At 47.6% G+C, this 18,969-nt stretch overlaps 1 protein-coding gene across 1 annotated transcript in view; it reads left to right on the top strand.

Annotated features, from left to right (window-relative positions):
* The window catches only part of ttn.2 (titin, tandem duplicate 2), a 218,087-nt gene that overhangs the window by 4,902 nt on the left and 194,216 nt on the right, over positions 1-18,969 (top strand). The window contains exons 4-24 of the mRNA XM_086090619.1: positions 31-392; positions 990-1,201; positions 1,269-1,344; positions 1,582-1,716; positions 3,336-3,443; positions 3,826-4,098; positions 4,168-4,278; positions 4,337-4,576; positions 5,674-5,736; positions 7,003-7,264; positions 7,644-7,701; positions 8,147-8,329; positions 9,307-9,449; positions 9,523-9,602; positions 9,810-9,887; positions 11,675-11,902; positions 12,914-13,155; positions 14,028-14,272; positions 14,741-14,905; positions 14,996-15,164; positions 17,252-18,900. Coding sequence (XP_085946745.1) covers positions 31-392; positions 990-1,201; positions 1,269-1,344; positions 1,582-1,716; positions 3,336-3,443; positions 3,826-4,098; positions 4,168-4,278; positions 4,337-4,576; positions 5,674-5,736; positions 7,003-7,264; positions 7,644-7,701; positions 8,147-8,329; positions 9,307-9,449; positions 9,523-9,602; positions 9,810-9,887; positions 11,675-11,902; positions 12,914-13,155; positions 14,028-14,272; positions 14,741-14,905; positions 14,996-15,164; positions 17,252-18,900 — 5,082 coding nt within the window. The remainder of the gene's footprint in view (positions 1-30; positions 393-989; positions 1,202-1,268; positions 1,345-1,581; positions 1,717-3,335; positions 3,444-3,825; positions 4,099-4,167; positions 4,279-4,336; positions 4,577-5,673; positions 5,737-7,002; positions 7,265-7,643; positions 7,702-8,146; positions 8,330-9,306; positions 9,450-9,522; positions 9,603-9,809; positions 9,888-11,674; positions 11,903-12,913; positions 13,156-14,027; positions 14,273-14,740; positions 14,906-14,995; positions 15,165-17,251; positions 18,901-18,969) is intronic.

Genomic DNA, 18,969 nt, shown 5'->3' with positions numbered 1-18,969 from the left:
ATGATCATTTGATGAATGTCCCCCGCACAGCTGAGACGGCGCCGCCCAACTTCCTTCAGAGACTTCAGAGCGCCTCGGTGCGGCAGGGCAGCAAGGTGCGACTGAGCGTCCAGGTGACGGGAATCCCGCCCCCCGCCGTCAAGTTCTACCGCGAGGGGGCCGAGATCCAGAGCTCGGCCGACTTCAAGATCGTCCGGGACGGAGACGGCTACAGCCTGCTGATCGCCGAGGCCTTCCCGGAAGACTCGGGCACGTACTCGGTGACGGCCGCCAACGCCAGCGGTCGGGCCACGTCCACCGCCGAGCTGCTGGTCCAAGGAGAAGAAGCCGTCCCTGCCAAGAAAACCAAGACCGTCGTCATCACCGCCGCCTCTCAGACCGGAGTCCGCAAGGTCAGACCTGCCCGCTCGCTTTTTAACTCATTTGCTCCCAAAAACGTACAAATACGTTCTATTTTAAATGTGTTCCAAAGATTCGTTTTTCATGTTTTTTTTAATGCTAGAGCAAACGGAAGGCTTTCAACCGTAGAGAGCGGCTGGGGAAAGGGTAGCTATTACACAAGCGGCCAGCAGGTGGCAGCGGAGTATAAGAGATCAGCCAGGGCAATGTTGCAACAAGCTCCTTTCGCCATTGTTTTCAACAGATTTGTGAATAACGGTGAAACTTAGCTATATTGTAATCCTAATTGCTGCAAAACAGGAACAGACAGAAATGTCCTTTTTTTCCCGACGAAAGAAAATACTCTAATCTTTCTTTCTAATTTTGGTAGGTTCCGTGTTTTGATAGCAATAGAATACAAAATTCTGTGGGCCTTGCAAAATCAGCCCAAATCCAGTAAAACGGCCGGGAGCGAAGGGGATTGCTTCAGTCATAAATGGCTTCCGGTGAATGAGTCAATGGACAACAACAAGGGACACTTTTGACCTAAAATGTTTGTTTTCGTTGTTGTAAGAAAAGCCGATTGGTGAGCGTTTTGTTTTCCTGTGAAGATGGAGAGCAGCTTCCAGAGCAGCCTGATGGAGATGCAAGTGGAAGGCGGGATGATGACTCAGCATTTGGCTCACAGGACCCCGCCGAGGGTCCCCCTGAAACCCACGTCCAGATCGCCGCCCTCTTATTTGAGCAAGGTGACGACGGGCGCACGCCAGCAGTCCCCGTCGCCCGTGCGCCACGTCAGAGGGCCGGCGCCGGCGCCCGTCAGGTACGCCCGCCCTTTTTGTTGCTGTTGCTCATTGCCGGCACTCGAACCCATTTTGCTTTGTCCGCAGATCCGTGTCGCCCTCCGCCCGACTGTCCGTTTCACCCATCAGACCCGTCAAGTCGCCCTTGGTCACCCGCAAGCAGGTTTGCGTCCCAACACAACAACTTGTTGCAAGGCAAAGCTGTTCTTCTTCTTGTTTATTGTGCCAAAAATTGGACCAAATGCAGCAACAAAAGTTTGGCTTCCAAATTGCCGGTCAACAGCAACGGCAGAAGCCAAAACGCATTTTCAGTCAGTCAAGCGGGAAGCAAGCAACGAAAACTTTGAGAAGGGACAAGACGGTGTTTGTTTTTCGGTCTGACGTTGCGCTCTGTCGGCAGGTGTCGGTGTCGCCCGAGGTTCTGCCGCCGCCCTGGAAGCGCGGCGAACTCGTGGCTCAGGTCGGCTACGGCGCCGCCGCCGGCAGGCTGCTGGTGGACCAGCAGGGGGAGCAGCAGGTCGTCACCGTCAAAGAGGTCAGCGCCGAAAGCTGTTGACCACTCAACAATATTAGCCACTTCCTTCCTTGATCGAACCTCACACTTATCCAAAGTTTGCACACCCTTCCTGGAATGGTCACGTTGTGGTGATGGGGAGGGGAAAAAATTGAGAGCAACAAAACTTTTTCCACCATGAATGTGACCTCTTAGTTCAACAAGCAAATGAAATTGAAATGATGTGGTTGCAAAAGTGCGCACACCCTCACCAATCACACTCAAAATGGCAGAGGTCAGCAATGTGCGCGTGTCCACGACTTGGATCCAACGTTTTGCCGTTCAACGCAAACTTTGATCAGATGTTCACTTCCGAAAGGATCAATGTCAGCAAAACGTTGACCTACTGACACTTGAAAGAAGTCACCAGTTGCCGAACCACAGCAGGCAACAAGCATGCATGCCGTTTACCAATCAATTCACCAGAAAATTCATGTCTACATGTACAGGCACCAACACAACTCACTACTATCCGATACTACTTTTTCATCACACCGATACAAATATTCAACTCTTGAGTAGTCACCGATACCAAGTGCCGATACCACTAGTACGTTTAACTCATTTGGTCCCAAAAACGTATATAAATCCGTTCTATTTTAAATGTTTTAATTGTCCCAAAAACAAATTTATATATATTTTTTACATTGTTTTTTTTTTAATGCTAGAGCATACACAAGGCTTTGATGCAGCCTCTCAACTGCAAAGAACGGTTGAAGAAATTGTAGTTATTACAGAAATGGCCATCAGGTGGCAGCATAGCAAAAGAGATCAACCAAGGCAATGTTGAAAAAAAGCTCATTTGCTTACATTTCTAAATAGATTTGTGAATAATGATGAAACTTATATATATAAAGTATACTTTTCTTTTAGTGGGTTCCATGCTTTTATAGCAATAGAACACAATATTCTGTGGGCCTTGCAAAATCAGTCCAAATCCAGTAAAACAGCCGGGAGCAAAGGCGGTTGCTTCAGTGAAAATGGCTGCCAGTCAATGAGTTAAAAACCTCTACAGTACTCTCCTAAAAAAGGCATAACATAAATGTCAATTTTGTCCTCTTATTATTTGGAATTTCTGGTTCCTGATGGTAAAAGGTCCACACGATACTGGTACTTAAGGCCGGGCATCGTCCCAAGACCTGCTATCAGTTCTCGCCCGTCCTTACCCAGTATACATCTTCCACCTTTTTAAGTGCCCCTGATGAACTCCAAATGAACTTCAGTTGTTCTAGTAGGCTTTTCCTGACCTTTTTGAACGGACGAACTTGACGCTGATTGGTCCGTCTTTGGACCCACTCATAATTCCTTCCAGCGTGGCCACGCGGACTTGGCGCAAAATCTACCTCGGACCAGAACGCAATCTCCCAAACACGGCCGCATCCACACTTGAGTGAGGGTGTGCGCACTTGTGCAAATGCACAGTTTCGCACAGTTGCTTTTTTCTCCAATGTCACAATGGAGGGGACATTTTGGAATGCTTTATCTTGGTGTAATTCCCCCCCGGTTGGCCTTAACAGGGGTGTGTAGACTTTTGATATGCACGCGCTCTATGTACCACTTGACGGAAGTATCTTGACATCAACTTGCGTTGTGCCCATCAGGTCGAGCAAGCGTCCCATGCGGGTCGTAGTGTTGCCGTGGCGACGGTGGTGGCCGCCGTGGATCAGGCCCGCGTCCGGCGGGGGCCGCCGGACGCCGCCGCCGAACAGGTGCTTCCCACCACACGTGCTGCAGTCAAGCGGAAGCAACACAACTGTTGACAACAGCACGCAACGAGCAAACGGACTTTAGAAATGCCTACGAGTCGACATTTTGTGCTACTTAACATTTAGCGCTACATCTTACTTGTAACTGTACGGCAGGCACCAGTACAACAAATCCGTCATACTAGTAGAGCAACTACATCTTACTCGAGAGGCAAAACTAGTGATAGTTGACATTTAGCACAGGGGTGTCAAACATACGGCCCGCTGGCCGGATCAGACCCGCAAAGGGTTTTTACGGCTAAACCAAAGTTGTTGTTGTACACGTGCGCCGAATTGTCCTATTAGTGAGCGTTGTCGTCCTGACCTTTGCGTCTTGCGTCGTCAGGTGGCTTCCGGCGAGCAATTGCAAATGGCCGCCACCGAGGTGCTTCATGTGACGGAGGCGCCCAAGAGGGACGCCGTCGTGCTGGAAGTGAAGAAGAAAGTAACCACAGAGAAACATATCACAAAGCTGCCGGCCCAGCCTGCCGCCGCTGCCGCCGGCGCTACCGCCGCCGCCGCCGGCGCTGCCGCTGCCGCTGCCGCCGCTGCCACTGTCACCATCACCACTGAAGTTGTCACCACCAAAGTCGCCGCCCAGACCGCCGAGACCACGCAGGTCAGTCCGGCTGAGTTAGTAGCACGTGGCGCCTCGGCCACGTCAGTTGATTGTGCGTCTCGGCCCCAGATTGCGTGGACGGCCGCCTCCACCCGGATGGACGCCGGCGGCCCCTCGACCCCGCTTCCGCATTTCACAGTGGCCAAAGTTTCCGTCCCCAAAGCTGAAGTCACTCGCGAGGTAAGCCACGCCCACTTCAAGTGCCCTCCAACGTCTTGCCAACGCCTCGGATGCGCAGGTCCAGGTTTCGGTGGCGGGCTCGGCGATGGCCGCCCTGCACAAGGAGCTGTCGTCCACCTCCGCGGCCAGGAAGGTCATCAAGCCCGTCCAGTCTCCCAGTCCGGTCCGCCGGGCAGCGGCGGTGGCGGTGGAGACCCGCGTGGCGCCCCCCTTCAAGGCGGCGGCGTATCAGAGTCAGGTTGAGACGCAGGTGGTCGGGATCTACGCCGAGGAGGAGTTTGAAGACTGGGAGCCTCAGGTTGGTCCGTCCGCCGCTCGCCTTTCAACACACGGGCAACTTGCTTGCAGACTTTTCTGTCCGTCCCCGATCACGCATGCAGCAGCTCTTTTCTTTTCAAACTCACTTGAGGCCAAAACATCCCCATTCGTTTGTGTTTCACAATTAAAGTTTGTTTGCGCAGGTTGTGTGTGGGGCGCGGGCGCAATGGGGGCATCTTTCGATCCAGTCCAGCTGTGGCACTAATGAAGATCCACAAGAAAATATCTTTATGTCTTCCATAAACTTGTCAGCCTGGAAAAAAGATAAGCAGGAAAAAAACCGTATGTTTCTTTTTTCGGTCTTTAGCAAGCAGCCTGAGAAAAGAGTTGAGTTGGAGAGAAATTCTGCAACACAATCTCTTAAACTCTGCTGCCACCTGCTGTCCATGTTTTGTTTTTTAAGAATGAACAATTTCAGCAAGCCTTGTCCTCCAGTAAGAAGTTGCATCAGACACTACTGGACATTCTTCCGTGGAGACTGTATTTTGAAAGGGTTCGTGTCATGGATATGAACTCTTTTACTGCCAAACGTTCTCCAAAAAGACAACCCCGGGAATGCCAGAACCATTTCCAGCATTTTCACTCGTCTTTCAATATTATATTGCGTATGACTACGTACACATGGTTGGAAACCATATGAAAGATTGGATTCCATTCTCTTATTAGACCAAACAAAAAAAAGCCTTATTCCGTTCTTTAGGGGTGTGAATTGCCTCGTAGCTTGCGAACCATCTGCATTCCGATTCGTAGGTCACGATAGTTGACGTCAATTAATGTTGATGGCGGTACTCCGTCAACAAAAGAGTTCAGTGACGTAAGCGCAGCAGCAACAAAAAAAGGTTGAGTTCCTTTTTCAACACTCCAACATGAGTGTCCGAACGTGTCAAACGGAAACATTTTCATGTGTCCAATGGAGGACAAATTGTTTGATTGAGTCAAAGCGGACTGAAAAGATTGTTCTTGTCTTCCAATTGGCCGCACGTGCAATTTGCAACGTGCAACTTGGCCGCGTTTCTTGTCTTGGTCTTAACAGCGACAACATCCTCATCTCTCATCTTGTTGTTGGTTTGTTTTCAGGAGGCGGCCGCAGTGCCCCCCAGTGACCAGCAGGAGGCCGCGGTGCCACCCACCCTGGTTGCAGTAAGTACTTTTAGCTTGAGCTTTCGAACCTTTTGAAAGTTGCCTTCGTTAACCCTATGAAGCCAATCGTCGTATTCAATGCAAGACATTTGGAGCCCTCTGTTTCATGAGTATTATATTTTTTTCACATTTAAACCCTGACGTATATGATGTGACACATTGCACGGATAATCCATTAGAGGGCAGTATCACCCAGCTGACCTTGCAACATGGCCCCAATTGAGAGAGGAGAGACATCTATACTTATTCATCTTGGGAAATGTTCTTTCTGACTTTTGGAAATACTAATATGTTTGATACTGTATGCCTGTTTATTATTATATTTTTTGACAGTTATGAATAGGGGTTTGCCAAAAAATCCAGTCTTATAAGAATCGCGATTCTCATTTAGTACAATTCATAATCGATTTTAAATGTTCCAAAATCGATTTTATTCGAAATGATTTGATACTGTCTTGCCCTTGTTTGTGTGCGCCTTTACTGGGAGCGCTGTTCATGTTGTACCCGATTTGGCCACTTAGGGGCAGTGTGGTTCTGATACACTGTTCAGTTGTAGCCACATTAGAGAGAAGAAGGAAAAAATCAGCGTCAAGTTATTCCAATTCAAGTTGTTTTTTTGCAGCGTAGGAAGCGCATATGCTGGTGAGTAACGTTAAAATGCTTCTCTAACATTCCAGAAGCGTTTTGTATGAATAGCCGTTCTTTTGAGTGATAAATGTGCCGCGAGTAGCGTGCTAATTAGCATTAGCGAGTCAGACTGGAGCAGATCATGATGATTCTTTGCACATCCATAAATTGAAGCAGAAATCATTGACAATCGAATCATTTTGAATCAAAAATTGTTCAGAATCAAAAATCGATTCTGAATCCAATCGCAGAGCCAAAAAGCCGAATCCAATCTTAAGACAGTCAAAGATTCCCACCCCTAGTTATAAATGTAAACATTTAAAGCATTGTGACTGATGTATCAAATATGACACGAATCAAAAGTCATATGTGGAAATGGATTGCCCCCCCCCCCCCAAAATTTTTTTTTTAGTTTGTTCAAAAGGACCAATAAATTAAAAACTCTATTTACAAAGAATCTAAATGTTCTCTCATATATTTCATGGTTCAGGCTTTATAGGGTTAAAAACAATGGTGATAACAGGATAGGAAAAAAGTACACATGGTGCTGTTTTACTATTTGCCATCAATTTGCCCCATTTTGGGCTCAGTGAGCACAAGCTAAGCTCATGATTGACGCGTGTGTGCGTGTCCCCTCAGGGCCTGCAGAACCTGACGGTGAGCGAAGGCGAGTCGGTGACCCTGGAGTGCCGGATCGGCGGCCGTCCGGCCCCCTCCGTCATGTGGTTCAGAGAGGATTACAAGATGGAGAGCTCCATCGACTTCCAGATCAGCTACGAGGACGACGGCCGCGCGCGGCTGCTGATCCGCGAGGCCTTCGCCGAGGACAGCGGACGCTTCACGTGCACCGCCACCAACCAGGCCGGCACCGTCAGCACTTCCTGCTACCTGCTGGTCAAAGGTGACGCCGGCGCGCCTACTTTAGTAACGTTAAGAATACGCTCGGAATCGGTCTGGTTTTCATGAATCGATTCGTTTCATTTTCTTTCGCTTGATGCAAAAGCGTTTTTCAATTTTCGTGTACATTTTTTTCTTGGATTCATCAATATGCAAGCTCATTTGACATAAACAATTACAATCAATTATCCATTTAAAAAAAAATTGTTTATTTGAGTCATTTTGTATTTCATAAACTCATTTGAAAAAATACTTCTTTCAGGTACTATTGTCTAATGTAAATAACACTTGATAGTCCTTTTTCAAATAAAAATGATAGCGTTCCCCAAGTGACCCCCTCATGACCCGTCCATGACCCGCTTTCCCTCGTCCGTATCTTGCAGTTTCCGAAGAAGTGGAGAGCCGAGAGGAGACGGCGGCCGTGGCGCCGATGGACGAACCGTGAGTCTGCACACGCCACTTGCTATTAACACCTTTTGATTTCTTATTTGTACTGTAGCTATGCCACAAAAGTCAGCACACCCCTTGCATTTCTGCGGATATTTCCTGATCACCAAGCGTTTTTGGGGGGCGTCAGATGAAAATGAGTCCGTGTACAGCTTTCAGACTTGCGGGGGTCACTGTCATGTTGTCACTTACGCATCCCCAATATGGAGGACCAAAACTGCCAACATTCAAAATAAATAAAAAAAATTATGTGTATATATATATATATATATATATGTATTTTTTTTATTAATTCATTTATTTTTAATTTGGGCAGTTGTGGTCTTCCATACCCCCATGGCCTTAGACCACGACACTCCCGCCCACCACCGTCTTTTGCACGTCTTGTCTTCAGCCAATCAGATGCGGCGTACGGTCTGAGCAATGTGTCGTGTTTCAGCGCGTCCGTGGAGACGGACAAGCAGGCGCCGGCGGAGGCCAGCGCCCCCTTCTTCGTCTGCAAGCCCACAGTCCAGAAGCTGGTGGAGGGCGCCGCCGTGGCCTTCTGCTGCCAAGTGGGAGGGAACCCCAAACCTCACGTGGTCTGGAAGAAGAACGGCGTCCTGCTCACCACCGGATACAGGTCGGTGGCTTCCGCAAACGCACAAAAGTCACGTTGAAAACAAACCTTACCAGGTATCGGTATCGGGCCGATACCTGGCACATTTCATGGTATCGGGCCGATACCTGGCACATTTCATGGTATCGGTACTTTCCACGGTTACTGGTATGGGTCTGCGCTCTTGTGGCCATTTTGGGGGAATGCAAGTTTTGCTCCGTCTCGTTGGTTTCCTGTGCGTCTCCTTGTGAGGAAACTTGTTCATAATTAATGACTTCCGGCAGCGCCATTTGAGTGCGTTACTGAAAATAAGTAAGTGAACAACCTCACGTATATCTGTGGTTCATATGTTTGTAGCTCTGCCGTTTACAGCCCTCGCAGGCGCTCATTTGAGCTCCGATACATACTATTATTGATTTGTATTTTTTTTTAAAGCATTAAAGCACAATTATTGCAAAAAGATATATCGTATTTGTTTCTAATGTTTAATTATTATTCAAATACAGATACATTAAATTTAATTTGAAATACAATTTTAATTAATTCATTTTAAATGTACATGTTATTATTATTAATAATATTATTTATTATACAGTAATAAAATTATTACGGTTTACATACAATTATTTGGAATGTCTTGACCGCTCATTGTCATGAATTTTGTGTTTTTTTGAGTTGATTTGGCAGACAAGACAAGTTTGACTTCTTTCTGTCCCCTTTCATTTCTTTTGCTTTACTTTGAATTTGAATATTGCTTTATATTGTCTTTTTTTCTTTTAAAAATGAATGAAAGAAAATAATTGATTGATAGTACATCACATAATCAGGGTTAGGGTTGGCCCATTGAGGAAAGAAAAAACATCATGAAACGTTTTTGGTGGTAAGAAAGTTATATTGCAGCATCAAAAGTCTCTCCACTGACCTGAACTGGTGGATGTCGCCTGAACGGAGCGCATATTCAGCCGGGGATGCGTCTTTGGATGACCTTTGCTCTCTCGCAGATACAAAGTCAGCTACAAGAAAGAGACGGGCGAAAGCAAACTGGAGATCTCCATGACGTTCGCCGACGATGCCGGAGAATATTCCGTCTTTGCCAAGAATTCGCACGGGGAAGCCTCGGCCTCCATTAGCCTGCTGGATGAAGGTAAGACCCGCCCGCCTGGGTTGGGTCGAGGACAAGCGGTTGAAAGGCGCTCATTGCTTTTTCACGTCCACAGAGGAGTACGAAGCCTACATGAAGCTGCACGCCGCCGCCTACGCAAGCCAAGTGGCCGCCGCCGCCGCCTACGCAAGCCAAGTGACCGGCGCCGCCTACGCAAGCCAAGTGACCGGCGCCGCCGGCGCAAGCCAAGTGACCGGCGCCGCCTACGCAAGCCAAGTGACCGGCGCCGCCTACGCAAGCCAAGTGACCGGCGCCGCCGCCTACGCAAGCCAAGTGACCGCCGCCGCCGGCGCAAGCCAAGTGACCGCCGCCGCCGGCGCCGTCACCACGGTGGAGGCCGAGGAGACGTCCGCGCTGGTCGGCGGCTACCAGACGCTATACAAGACAGGAGCCACAACCGTCAGCTTTGTCTCACAAACGGTACTCGCACCAGGAATCAAGTACTAATACTTGAGTACTCCACTTGAGTACTCATCGGCTTGCGACTTTTTTCAACATGTTCCCAACACAACACACACAGTAATAATAATAATAATAATAATAATAATACATTTAATTTATCGGCGCCTTTCATGACAGGGCAGACCAATCAAGACTAAGACAATTAAAAGCAAAGCCAAAAAGGAGGGCAGAAAAAAATTAAAAAGGCATAAAATGAATACAGTAAAAGGAAAAACTGTCAGGAAACGTGAAGTGGAGTCGGCAGTCTGGAACAGGTGTGTTTTGATAGCAGCAAAACTGCCGTTGGCGTAATCCTTATGTGTGACGTATGAAAAACAAAAAACCTTTTGCGATGAGGAAAACCCTTCATGTGTTGAGGGGGAAGCAAGAGAAGACCACGAAAAGGTTTTCAATCAGTCCTTCCTCCTCATGTGGCTCATTGGCAACCCTGAGGTTGTGGCTTGGATCCTCGGCCATCGTGACCGCATGGACGCGAGACCCAGCTGACCCTGATGCTGCCGATGTCATCGTCAAAATAGGAAACGCGAAATAGAAATCAAGTAGCATTTACCATGTAACTCTCCAAACCGGTCTGGGTCTCGGACTGAGGATTTTGGCAGCTCTTCTTCAGTTCTTGACAACCCCCACAAGGGCCACCATGTGACACGTAGGTCCCAAAATTCAGTTTTTCTTGAAATCTTTGTTTGCAAAAAATAAAACAATAAACACCCGAGCATTAGAGGTGTAACGATAATCGCAAAATTAAAATTGCCGCAATATCGTCATCGTCATATTAAAAGCAGCACCTCTGTTCAAAAAATCTGGTTGACTTCCATTTGTGCAGTTCTAGCGCAATCTGGTGGGGAGTTTTTTGTGTATTTTTTTTACAGCAGTTTAATTTTCATCAGGCATGTTTTGGCCCTTCTATGTTTCAAATCCACGCTAATGGTCAACGTAATATGCTTGTGAAGCCAGTGGACATGTGGAGGAAGTCAATGTGTGCGATTGTGCGATTTATTAGAGATTGTCTAAATGCATTGTTGTTTTGTATGAGCACTTTTTTTTTTTTTTTTACAATATTGTGACCTTTTTTTTTTTATATCGCCAACCTCCCAACAATAGTTAAGTTTCCATCCACCCATTTTTATTCCAATTTTCAAGAAATGCGAAAAGAAAACGAAGGAAAATGGGAATTTTGGCGTTTGTAGTCCCGAAGCAATGTCGGACGATAAAGTAAGGTACGTTTAGGGTGACGACGAATCAGAAATCGTTTTGGAATGAATTAAAGAAGCAAATACGAAAAGAGCAAAGAAACGGCTACGGTTGATCGAGAATCACAAAAGCAAACTCATACGACGTCATTGCACGACGCACTTGCTTCCTGGTCTTTTTCTTCTTCTTTTAAATGACGCCACGGTGTATAGCGCCACCTACAGCAGCGGAGCCCCCTCGCAATATTTGCAAAAGAAGAACCGATGGAAACGGGCAGAAGTCGCATTTGCAGTCAATTTGCTTACGAAAATCCAAACAATTGGACGCAAACCTGACTAATGTCGTGATAATTATCGTATCGTGAGCTTCATATTGTGATCATATCGTGATGTTTGGATATTCTTACAGCCGTATTGATCATGTTGTGCCATAAAAGAGTTGCAGATCCATTTCAAAGTGTGCACCCGGTCATGCTTTTGAAAACGGATTCCAAAAGTCTCGCTCTTTGAGGAGCACATTTGCCGTCTCTGAGTTGTTCTTTTTTGCCGCTGCAGGAATTCCTCATTTCAGCCTTCGAAGAGCGGATCATGCAGGAACTGGAGATGCGCATCCTGAGGATCACGTACACGCAACTGTTGACGGAGGACGGCGAGCAGATGGCGAGCGCGCCGGAGCACGAGGCCATGGCGCCCACCTTTGACACGCTGGTGAAAAACTACCGCATCATGGAGGGGATGGGCGTCACCTTCCACTGCAAGATGGCCGGCGTGCCGATGCCCAAGGTGAGACGCCTTTCCATCTTCACATCAAGCCAAACGCCTTGGATGCGTCCTGTACTCACAAAAGCAACCATCGACTCAAGGAAGGCGCCAAACTAGGACCCTCGGTCTTTGAGGCCGATTCTGATCATCGGCAGGGGGAAAAAATCGATCATCTGTTCTTTGACCAATGAATTGTCATGCTAATGATAACGTTATTTGTGTAGCACTTTTAAGGACACAGGTTCGCAAAGAAACAAAAGGAAATCGCGACGATTCTGACAAGCTAACATAGCCCAAGAGGGAATTTGTTTGGACAGTCCAAAATTAAAAACAGGAAGAGAATACGATATCATAAATCAAGCAGCTTCTCTTTTTGCTCCTTTGTGCTCTTTGTGGTCCTAAATGTTGCTTTCTTCAACAATAACATCTGTCAAGTTTTCAGTTGGACATTTTTTTTTCAACTTTGACAAGTAACGTAACAAGAATTTCAAACAAATGAGACATTACATGTCAAAAATTAACAAACAATAAATAAACAAACAAACAAATTCTTTCAACACATGTATACAAATGTACACATTTTTCTTTGTTGAAAAAAAGGCAATTACACAAAGTAATACATATAAATAATACAATTCAATATTGTACGTGCGACCCTTGTGGGGATAAGCGGTTAAGAAAAGGAATGGATGGAATTACACAAAATAATTCACACTGTACTTGCTCAATTATTATTATTATTTTTTTCATTTTTCCCCAACGTTTACTTATTCTTAAATAATTCTCACAATATTTCTAAATACATGCTTTTAAAAATAAATAAACAAACAAATTAGCCGGATGGAGAATGAACGACAACTCATCCAGTATGAACACGAAACGTGACATCCCAGCCGTGGCTCGCCTTGCCCACATGCGATAGCATGACCGTAGCTTTTTTTTCTCGAGAGCCGTCAAATTTGTCAGCTGCAGTCTGCACTTGAGCGGGTTTTGTGAGCATCAAGTCCTTCCCTTGCATGTGTTTCCCGGCAGATCGCTTGGTACAAAGACGGTCAGCGCATCGGCGCCGGCGGACGCTACCAGGTGGAGGTTCTTCCCGACGGCCACGCCAGCCTGCGACTGCCCGCCGTCCTGCCTGAGGACGAGGGCGTGTACACCGCCTTGGGCAGCAACGCGAAGGGAAACTCCGTCAGCTCCGGGAAGCTCTACGTGGAACCTTCCGGAAGCGTTTCGCCTCAGCGATACACGCCGCAGCCAGCCATGCACAGGATCCAGTACGTGTCCAGACCTTTCGCCTGCCAGCTGAAATGCAAAACATGCAATTCTTTCAGCTTTCGTAGGCTCCCCCCTGATGGGCTTCCGCAAAGTAATTCAGTGCTAGTCTTCCTCAAAATGTAGGATCAGCCATGCTAATTGTTTGATACGCAAGAGGATGAGGGCCAGTGAAGAGAGAAAAAAAAAGTTTGGCAGGATTCCCAAAATTCTGAATTCTGACTTTATTCTCAGAATTCTGAATTCTGACTTTATTCCCAAAATTCTGAATTCTGACTTTATTCTCAGAATTCTGAATTCTGACTTTATTCTCAGAATTCTGAATTCTGACTTTATTCTCAGAATTCTGAATTCTGACTTTATTCTCAGAATTCTGAATTCTGACTTTATTCTCAGAATTCTGAATTCTGACTTTATTCTCAGAATTCTGAATTCTGACTTTATTCCCAAAATTCTGAATTCTGACTTTATTCTCAGAATTCTGAATTCTGACTTTATTCTCAGAATTCTGAATTCTGACTTTATTCTCAGAATTCTGAATTCTGACTTTATTCTCAGAATTCTGAATTCTGACTTTATTCTCAGAATTCTGAATTCTGACTTTATTCTCAGAATTCTGAATTCTGACTTTATTCTCAGAATTCTGACTTTAAAGTGAGAATTCAGAAGTCAGAATCCTGCCAAACGATTTCTTTCTCTCTTTACTGACCCGAATCTTTTGCCGTAGTTTGATGACATCATCACGAGTTTGGAGTTTTTAAAGATGGTTTGCAGGAGCACTTGAACAAATAACAGGACAAAAAGTCATGCCGAATCCAAGATGGAAGAAAAGCACATTGAAATGCTCTGAAGGACTTTTTTGGTTTGCGGCTAGGTCCGGATCGCCCCGCTCGCTGAGCCGCTCGCCGGGCCGCTCCTCCAGTCGCTCCCCCAGCCGCTCTCCCGGACGCTCTCCGGCCCGAAGGCTGGACGACACGGACGAGGCTCAGCTGGAGAGACTCTACAAGCCCGTCTTCGTCATGAAGCCCACCTCGCTCAAATGCTCCGAGGGCCAAACTGCCAGATTTGACCTGAAGGTGGTGGGCAGGCCCATGCCCGACACGTACTGGTTCCACAACGGTGAGTGGCACCTGCAGATGGGATCGACGCGTCATCCTCAATCGATGGCAAATGGATGTTTAGTACAAATGCTTAAGTAAAAAAACAAAAACAAAAAAAACTGCGGTGCACTACGGACTCAGCCCTTCTTCTTGAGTAAAAGTTCAAAAACTGAAATGTATTGAAATGACAAATGTCAATTCTCACCAATGCCATGCTTTGCCAGGAACCAGTACAGACCCAAAAGTTGAAACAACTTTTATCGTACAAAAATGTTGCCAAAGTAAAAGCGCGGAGGACGACAAAAGTTGGCCAATTTTAAATTCAAAATAATTGATTGATCATCAAGCCTTGAGCCTGCAGTATTTTAACAAAGCAGTGCACGTATCTATTTTCAGTGTAGTCAAAAGTTGTGAGAGAAAGTCCAGTAGAGTGCAGCAGCCAGCGATGGCTTTGAGTACTTGACGACTTGCCGCCGCTTGCTTCCAGGACAACAAGTCATCAACGACTACACCCACAAGATCGTCATCAAGGAGGACGGCGTTCAGTCCATGATCATCGTCCCCGCCATGCCGCAGGACTCGGGAGAGTGGACGGTTGTGGCTCACAACCGAGCGGGGCGCACCACCATCACGGTGACGCTGACCGTGGAAGGTAAGAGTCCCTCACGGCCGCACCTTTGCCAATCCCGCCCGTCCCCGTCCGGCCTCGGCGCTTCAGCGTTTGCCGCCTCTCCGCTTGCAGCCCGAGAGAGCCTGACGCGTCCTCATTTTGTGGAGAAGCTGAAGAACATGACGGTCAAACAGGGAACGCTGCTGGAGTTGGCTGTTAAGGCCATTGGAAACCCGCTGCCTGACATCGTGTGGCTGAAGAACAGCGACATCGTCAGCCCGCACAAGCACCCGCAAATCAAGTATGTGTCTCCGTGCGCACGTCCAACGCTGGACCCGGGACATTTCACCCTGCATCCAAATCTTAGCGTGCCGCACTTGTCATGGTCACACTTAGCGAATGCCCCGACGGCAGTCTGTCGGGAGGCTCTTTCACGGAAATCTGCAGCCATCCATGTCAAAGTAAGAAAGTGGCGTCTTTTGCGAGAGTCGTTTGCCAGCCGGCTGGTGAACGGTCACTTCACCAGACATGTGAACAACACACCCACAACTCGCATACGTACAGGGACTCCGCAACTAAAACTTAACTCATTCAAAGCCCAAAACATATAAATACGTTTCTTAATACTTTGTCCTTCACTCCCAAAAATGTATTTATATGTTTTTATAGGGATGACCCGATCACACTTTTTTGGACCCGAGTCCGAGTCACCTCATTTTGAGTTTCGATACCTCTGCATTTTGTTAAGGTTATATATTTTTTTTTAAACAAAACTACCCAACACCTTTTATATGGTGAGTGGACAGTGGTTAAACTAAGTAAACCATTTAATTAAATCTATCTATGAGTTACTCAAAGGGCTCTATTAATTTTTCACAAGAGCTGCATTTTTGAGAACATACTGTAGCCGTTATGAAGCATGCTACTTAACACAAATTGAAACAAGCCAACTTCACAACAAAAGGCGGCACTTGAAGAGCAAGCAAGAACAATTTATTTAATCTTACCATATCATGACTTTGGGACTGGACTCGCACCAGTCCAGACTGCCGGCCCCGGGCGGGATATGACGGCCCCGCTAGGACGACCCTTCGGGATCGCGCTAGGCTAGGCAAGGGGCTCCATTTGAAGGGCGTCCAGACTCTAGAGTCGCTGACGCAGGCACCGCAGCTGGATTCGCTCGTGGGCAGGAAACGAAGCGCGCCGGCAGCCGGCAGCCGGATCCGTCGTGATGGCACGAAGCATGTCGGCGGGGCTACTTATGCATCTACTATATATCCTTTGCGGCGTTTGCGCCACACGAAATGCTCACATTGCACACAGTGCAAGTCTCCGCTTTCCACATTAAAGATGATAATAACTTATTATCATCTACTTCCAAATACCTCAGCGCCATTTCCTTGTTTAGCCCCGCCGCTCAATGGCATTAATTGTGTCACTAGCAATGGAAAATGAAGTGTCACCGCCAAACTCCAGATTTAATAAAAAGTTATAAAAAAACAACAACATATATATTTATGTCTGATACCGATCGAGTCAGCAACTACGTGATCGGGCCCGATTTCTGATCACGATTGGATCGGGACATCTCTATTTTTCATGTTTTTTTTTTTTTATATGCAAGAGCATACAGAAGGCTTTGATGCAGCTTCTGACCTGAAGATCTTAAAGCAATGGTAGCTATTACAAAAAATGGCCAGCAGGTGGCAGCTGAGTATAGGAGATCAGCCAGGGCCAACAGACTTCTTTTTCGGCCTCCGATGCAAAAAAGAGGGAACGTTAAAGATGGGGATTCAACTTAACTAATTTGCTTCCAAAAACGTATAAATACGTTCTATTTGAGATATTACCAGTGTCCCAAAGTATTTATATGTTTTTTTATGCTAGAGCATACAGAAGACTTTCAACCGTAGAGAACGGTTGAGAAAATTGTAGTTATTACACAAACGGCCAGTAGGTGGCAGCAGAGTATAAGAGATCAACCAGGGCCATGTTGTAACAAGCTCTTTTTCCCAGTGTTTTCAACAGATTTGTGAATAATGATGAAACTTAGCTACTGTATATTCTTATGCTAATTGCTGAAAAACGGAAATAGATATATATAAAAATTTTTACTTTTTTCCTGATGAAAGAACAGACCCTAATCTTTCTTTTGGTAGATTCCATGTTTTTGTAGCGATAGAACACAATATTCTGTGGACCTTGCAAAATCTGTCAAAATACAGTAAAACAGCCGGGAGCGAAGGGGGTTGATTCAGTGAAAATGGCTGGGATTGAATGAGTTAAGTAACTAAAGGTGAAATGTCCTTGGCAAGCAGACTCCTTGGCAACTTGTCACCGACAAGGAGCCGGTCCTGATTAAGGTTCCTTCTTCATGTGATTTGTCAGGATTGAGGGCACCAAGGGAGACGCCAAGTTTCAGATCCCGTCGGCGTCAGGTTCCGACAGCGCCTGGTACACAGCCACGGCCATCAACCGAGCCGGCAGGGACACCACCCGCTGCAGAGTCAACGTGGAGATGGACTACGCCGAGCCTGAGCCAGAGAGGAAGCTCGTCATCACCAAAGGAACCTACAAGGCCAAAGAGATCTCTGCCCCAGAGCTGGAGCCCCTGCATCTCCGCTACGGCCAAGAGCAGTGGGAGGAGGGAGACCTCTACGACAAAGAGAAGCAACAGAGGCCGCAATTCAAGAAGAAGCTGACCTCTGTTCGAATGAAGAAGTTCGGCCCCGCCCACTTCGAGTGCAGGCTGACCCCCATCGGCGACCCCACCATGGTGGTGGAGTGGCTCCATGATGGCAAGCCCCTGGAGGCCGCTAACCGGCTGCGCATGGTCAACGAATTTGGCTACTGCAGTCTGGACTACGAGGTGGCGTACGCGCGAGACAGCGGCGTCATCACCTGCAGAGCCACCAACAAGTTCGGAGTGGACCAGAACTCGGCCACCCTGATCGTCAAGGACGAGAAGGGTCTGGTCGAGGAGAGCCAGCTGCCCGAGGGAAGGAAGGGAGCGCAGTGGATAGAGGAGATGGAGCGCCTTGCCCACGAGGGCGCGCCCGCGGGGGTGGGTGCCGACGAGGGGACCGAAAAGACCAAACCCGAAATTGTCCTGCTTCCCGAGCCGGCCCAAGTGCTGGAAGGCGACATCGCCCGATTCCGCTGCAGAGTGACCGGTTACCCTGCGCCCAAGGTCAACTGGTACCTCAACGGGCAGCTCATCCGCAAGAGCAAGCGCTACAGACTACGTTACGACGGCATTTACTACCTGGAGATCGTCGACATCAAGTCTTACGACACGGGCGAAGTCCGACTGGTCGCCGACAACCCTCTGGGGACCACGGAGCACGTGGTCAAGCTGGAAGTCACGCAGAGGGAGGACTTCAGGACCGTCCTGCGTCACGCTCCCGAACCCAAGACGGCGGACCAGCCTGCCGAGGGCGCGCAAGACAAAGAGGTTGTGAAACTCAGGAAGACGCAGAGAGTCGTTCACGAGAAGACCTCCGAGGAGTCCGAGGAGCTGAAGAGCAAGTTCAAGCGTCGGACAGAAGAAGGCTTCTACGAGTCGATCTCTGCGGTGGAATTCAAGTCTCGCAGGAGGGACGACTCCTATGAGGATTTGCTGAAGAAGACTAAGGACGAGCTGCTCCACCACCTGAAAGAAAAAGAGGAGGCGGAGAGGAAGAAGCTTGAGGAGCAGGGCAAGGTCACCATCCCCACAATTAAACCCGAGAGGATCCACTTGTCCCCCAGCATGGAAGCTCCCAAGATCCTGGAACGCATCACCAGCCAGACGGTGAGCCCGGCCGACGAGGTTCGCTTCCGACTTCGAGTCGTGGGCCGGCCCGAGCCCGAGTGCCTGTGGTTCAAGAACGGCGTGGAACTGGAGCAGTCGGACCGCGTCTACTGGTACTGGCCCGAAGACCATTTGTGCGAGCTGGTCATCCGGGACGTCACCCCGGAAGATTCGTCCAGCGTCATGGTCAAAGCGATCAACGTTGCCGGGGAGGCATCCAGCCACGCCTTCTTGCTGGTGCAAGGTATGTTCACCTTTTCTCCTCCTGTTTAGCACAAGCACTTTGACAGCTTCACTGTAAAAGTTTGTTTAA

The sequence above is a fragment of the Leptonotus elevatus genome, chromosome 12 (assembly GCF_054856555.1).
Source record: "Leptonotus elevatus isolate MCC_2025b chromosome 12, RoL_Lele_1.0, whole genome shotgun sequence".
In the NCBI taxonomy this organism is placed as follows: Eukaryota; Metazoa; Chordata; class Actinopteri; order Syngnathiformes; family Syngnathidae; genus Leptonotus; species Leptonotus elevatus.
Note: the sequence above shows the minus strand (reverse complement) of the source record. Positions and strands in the feature narration are given on the sequence as shown.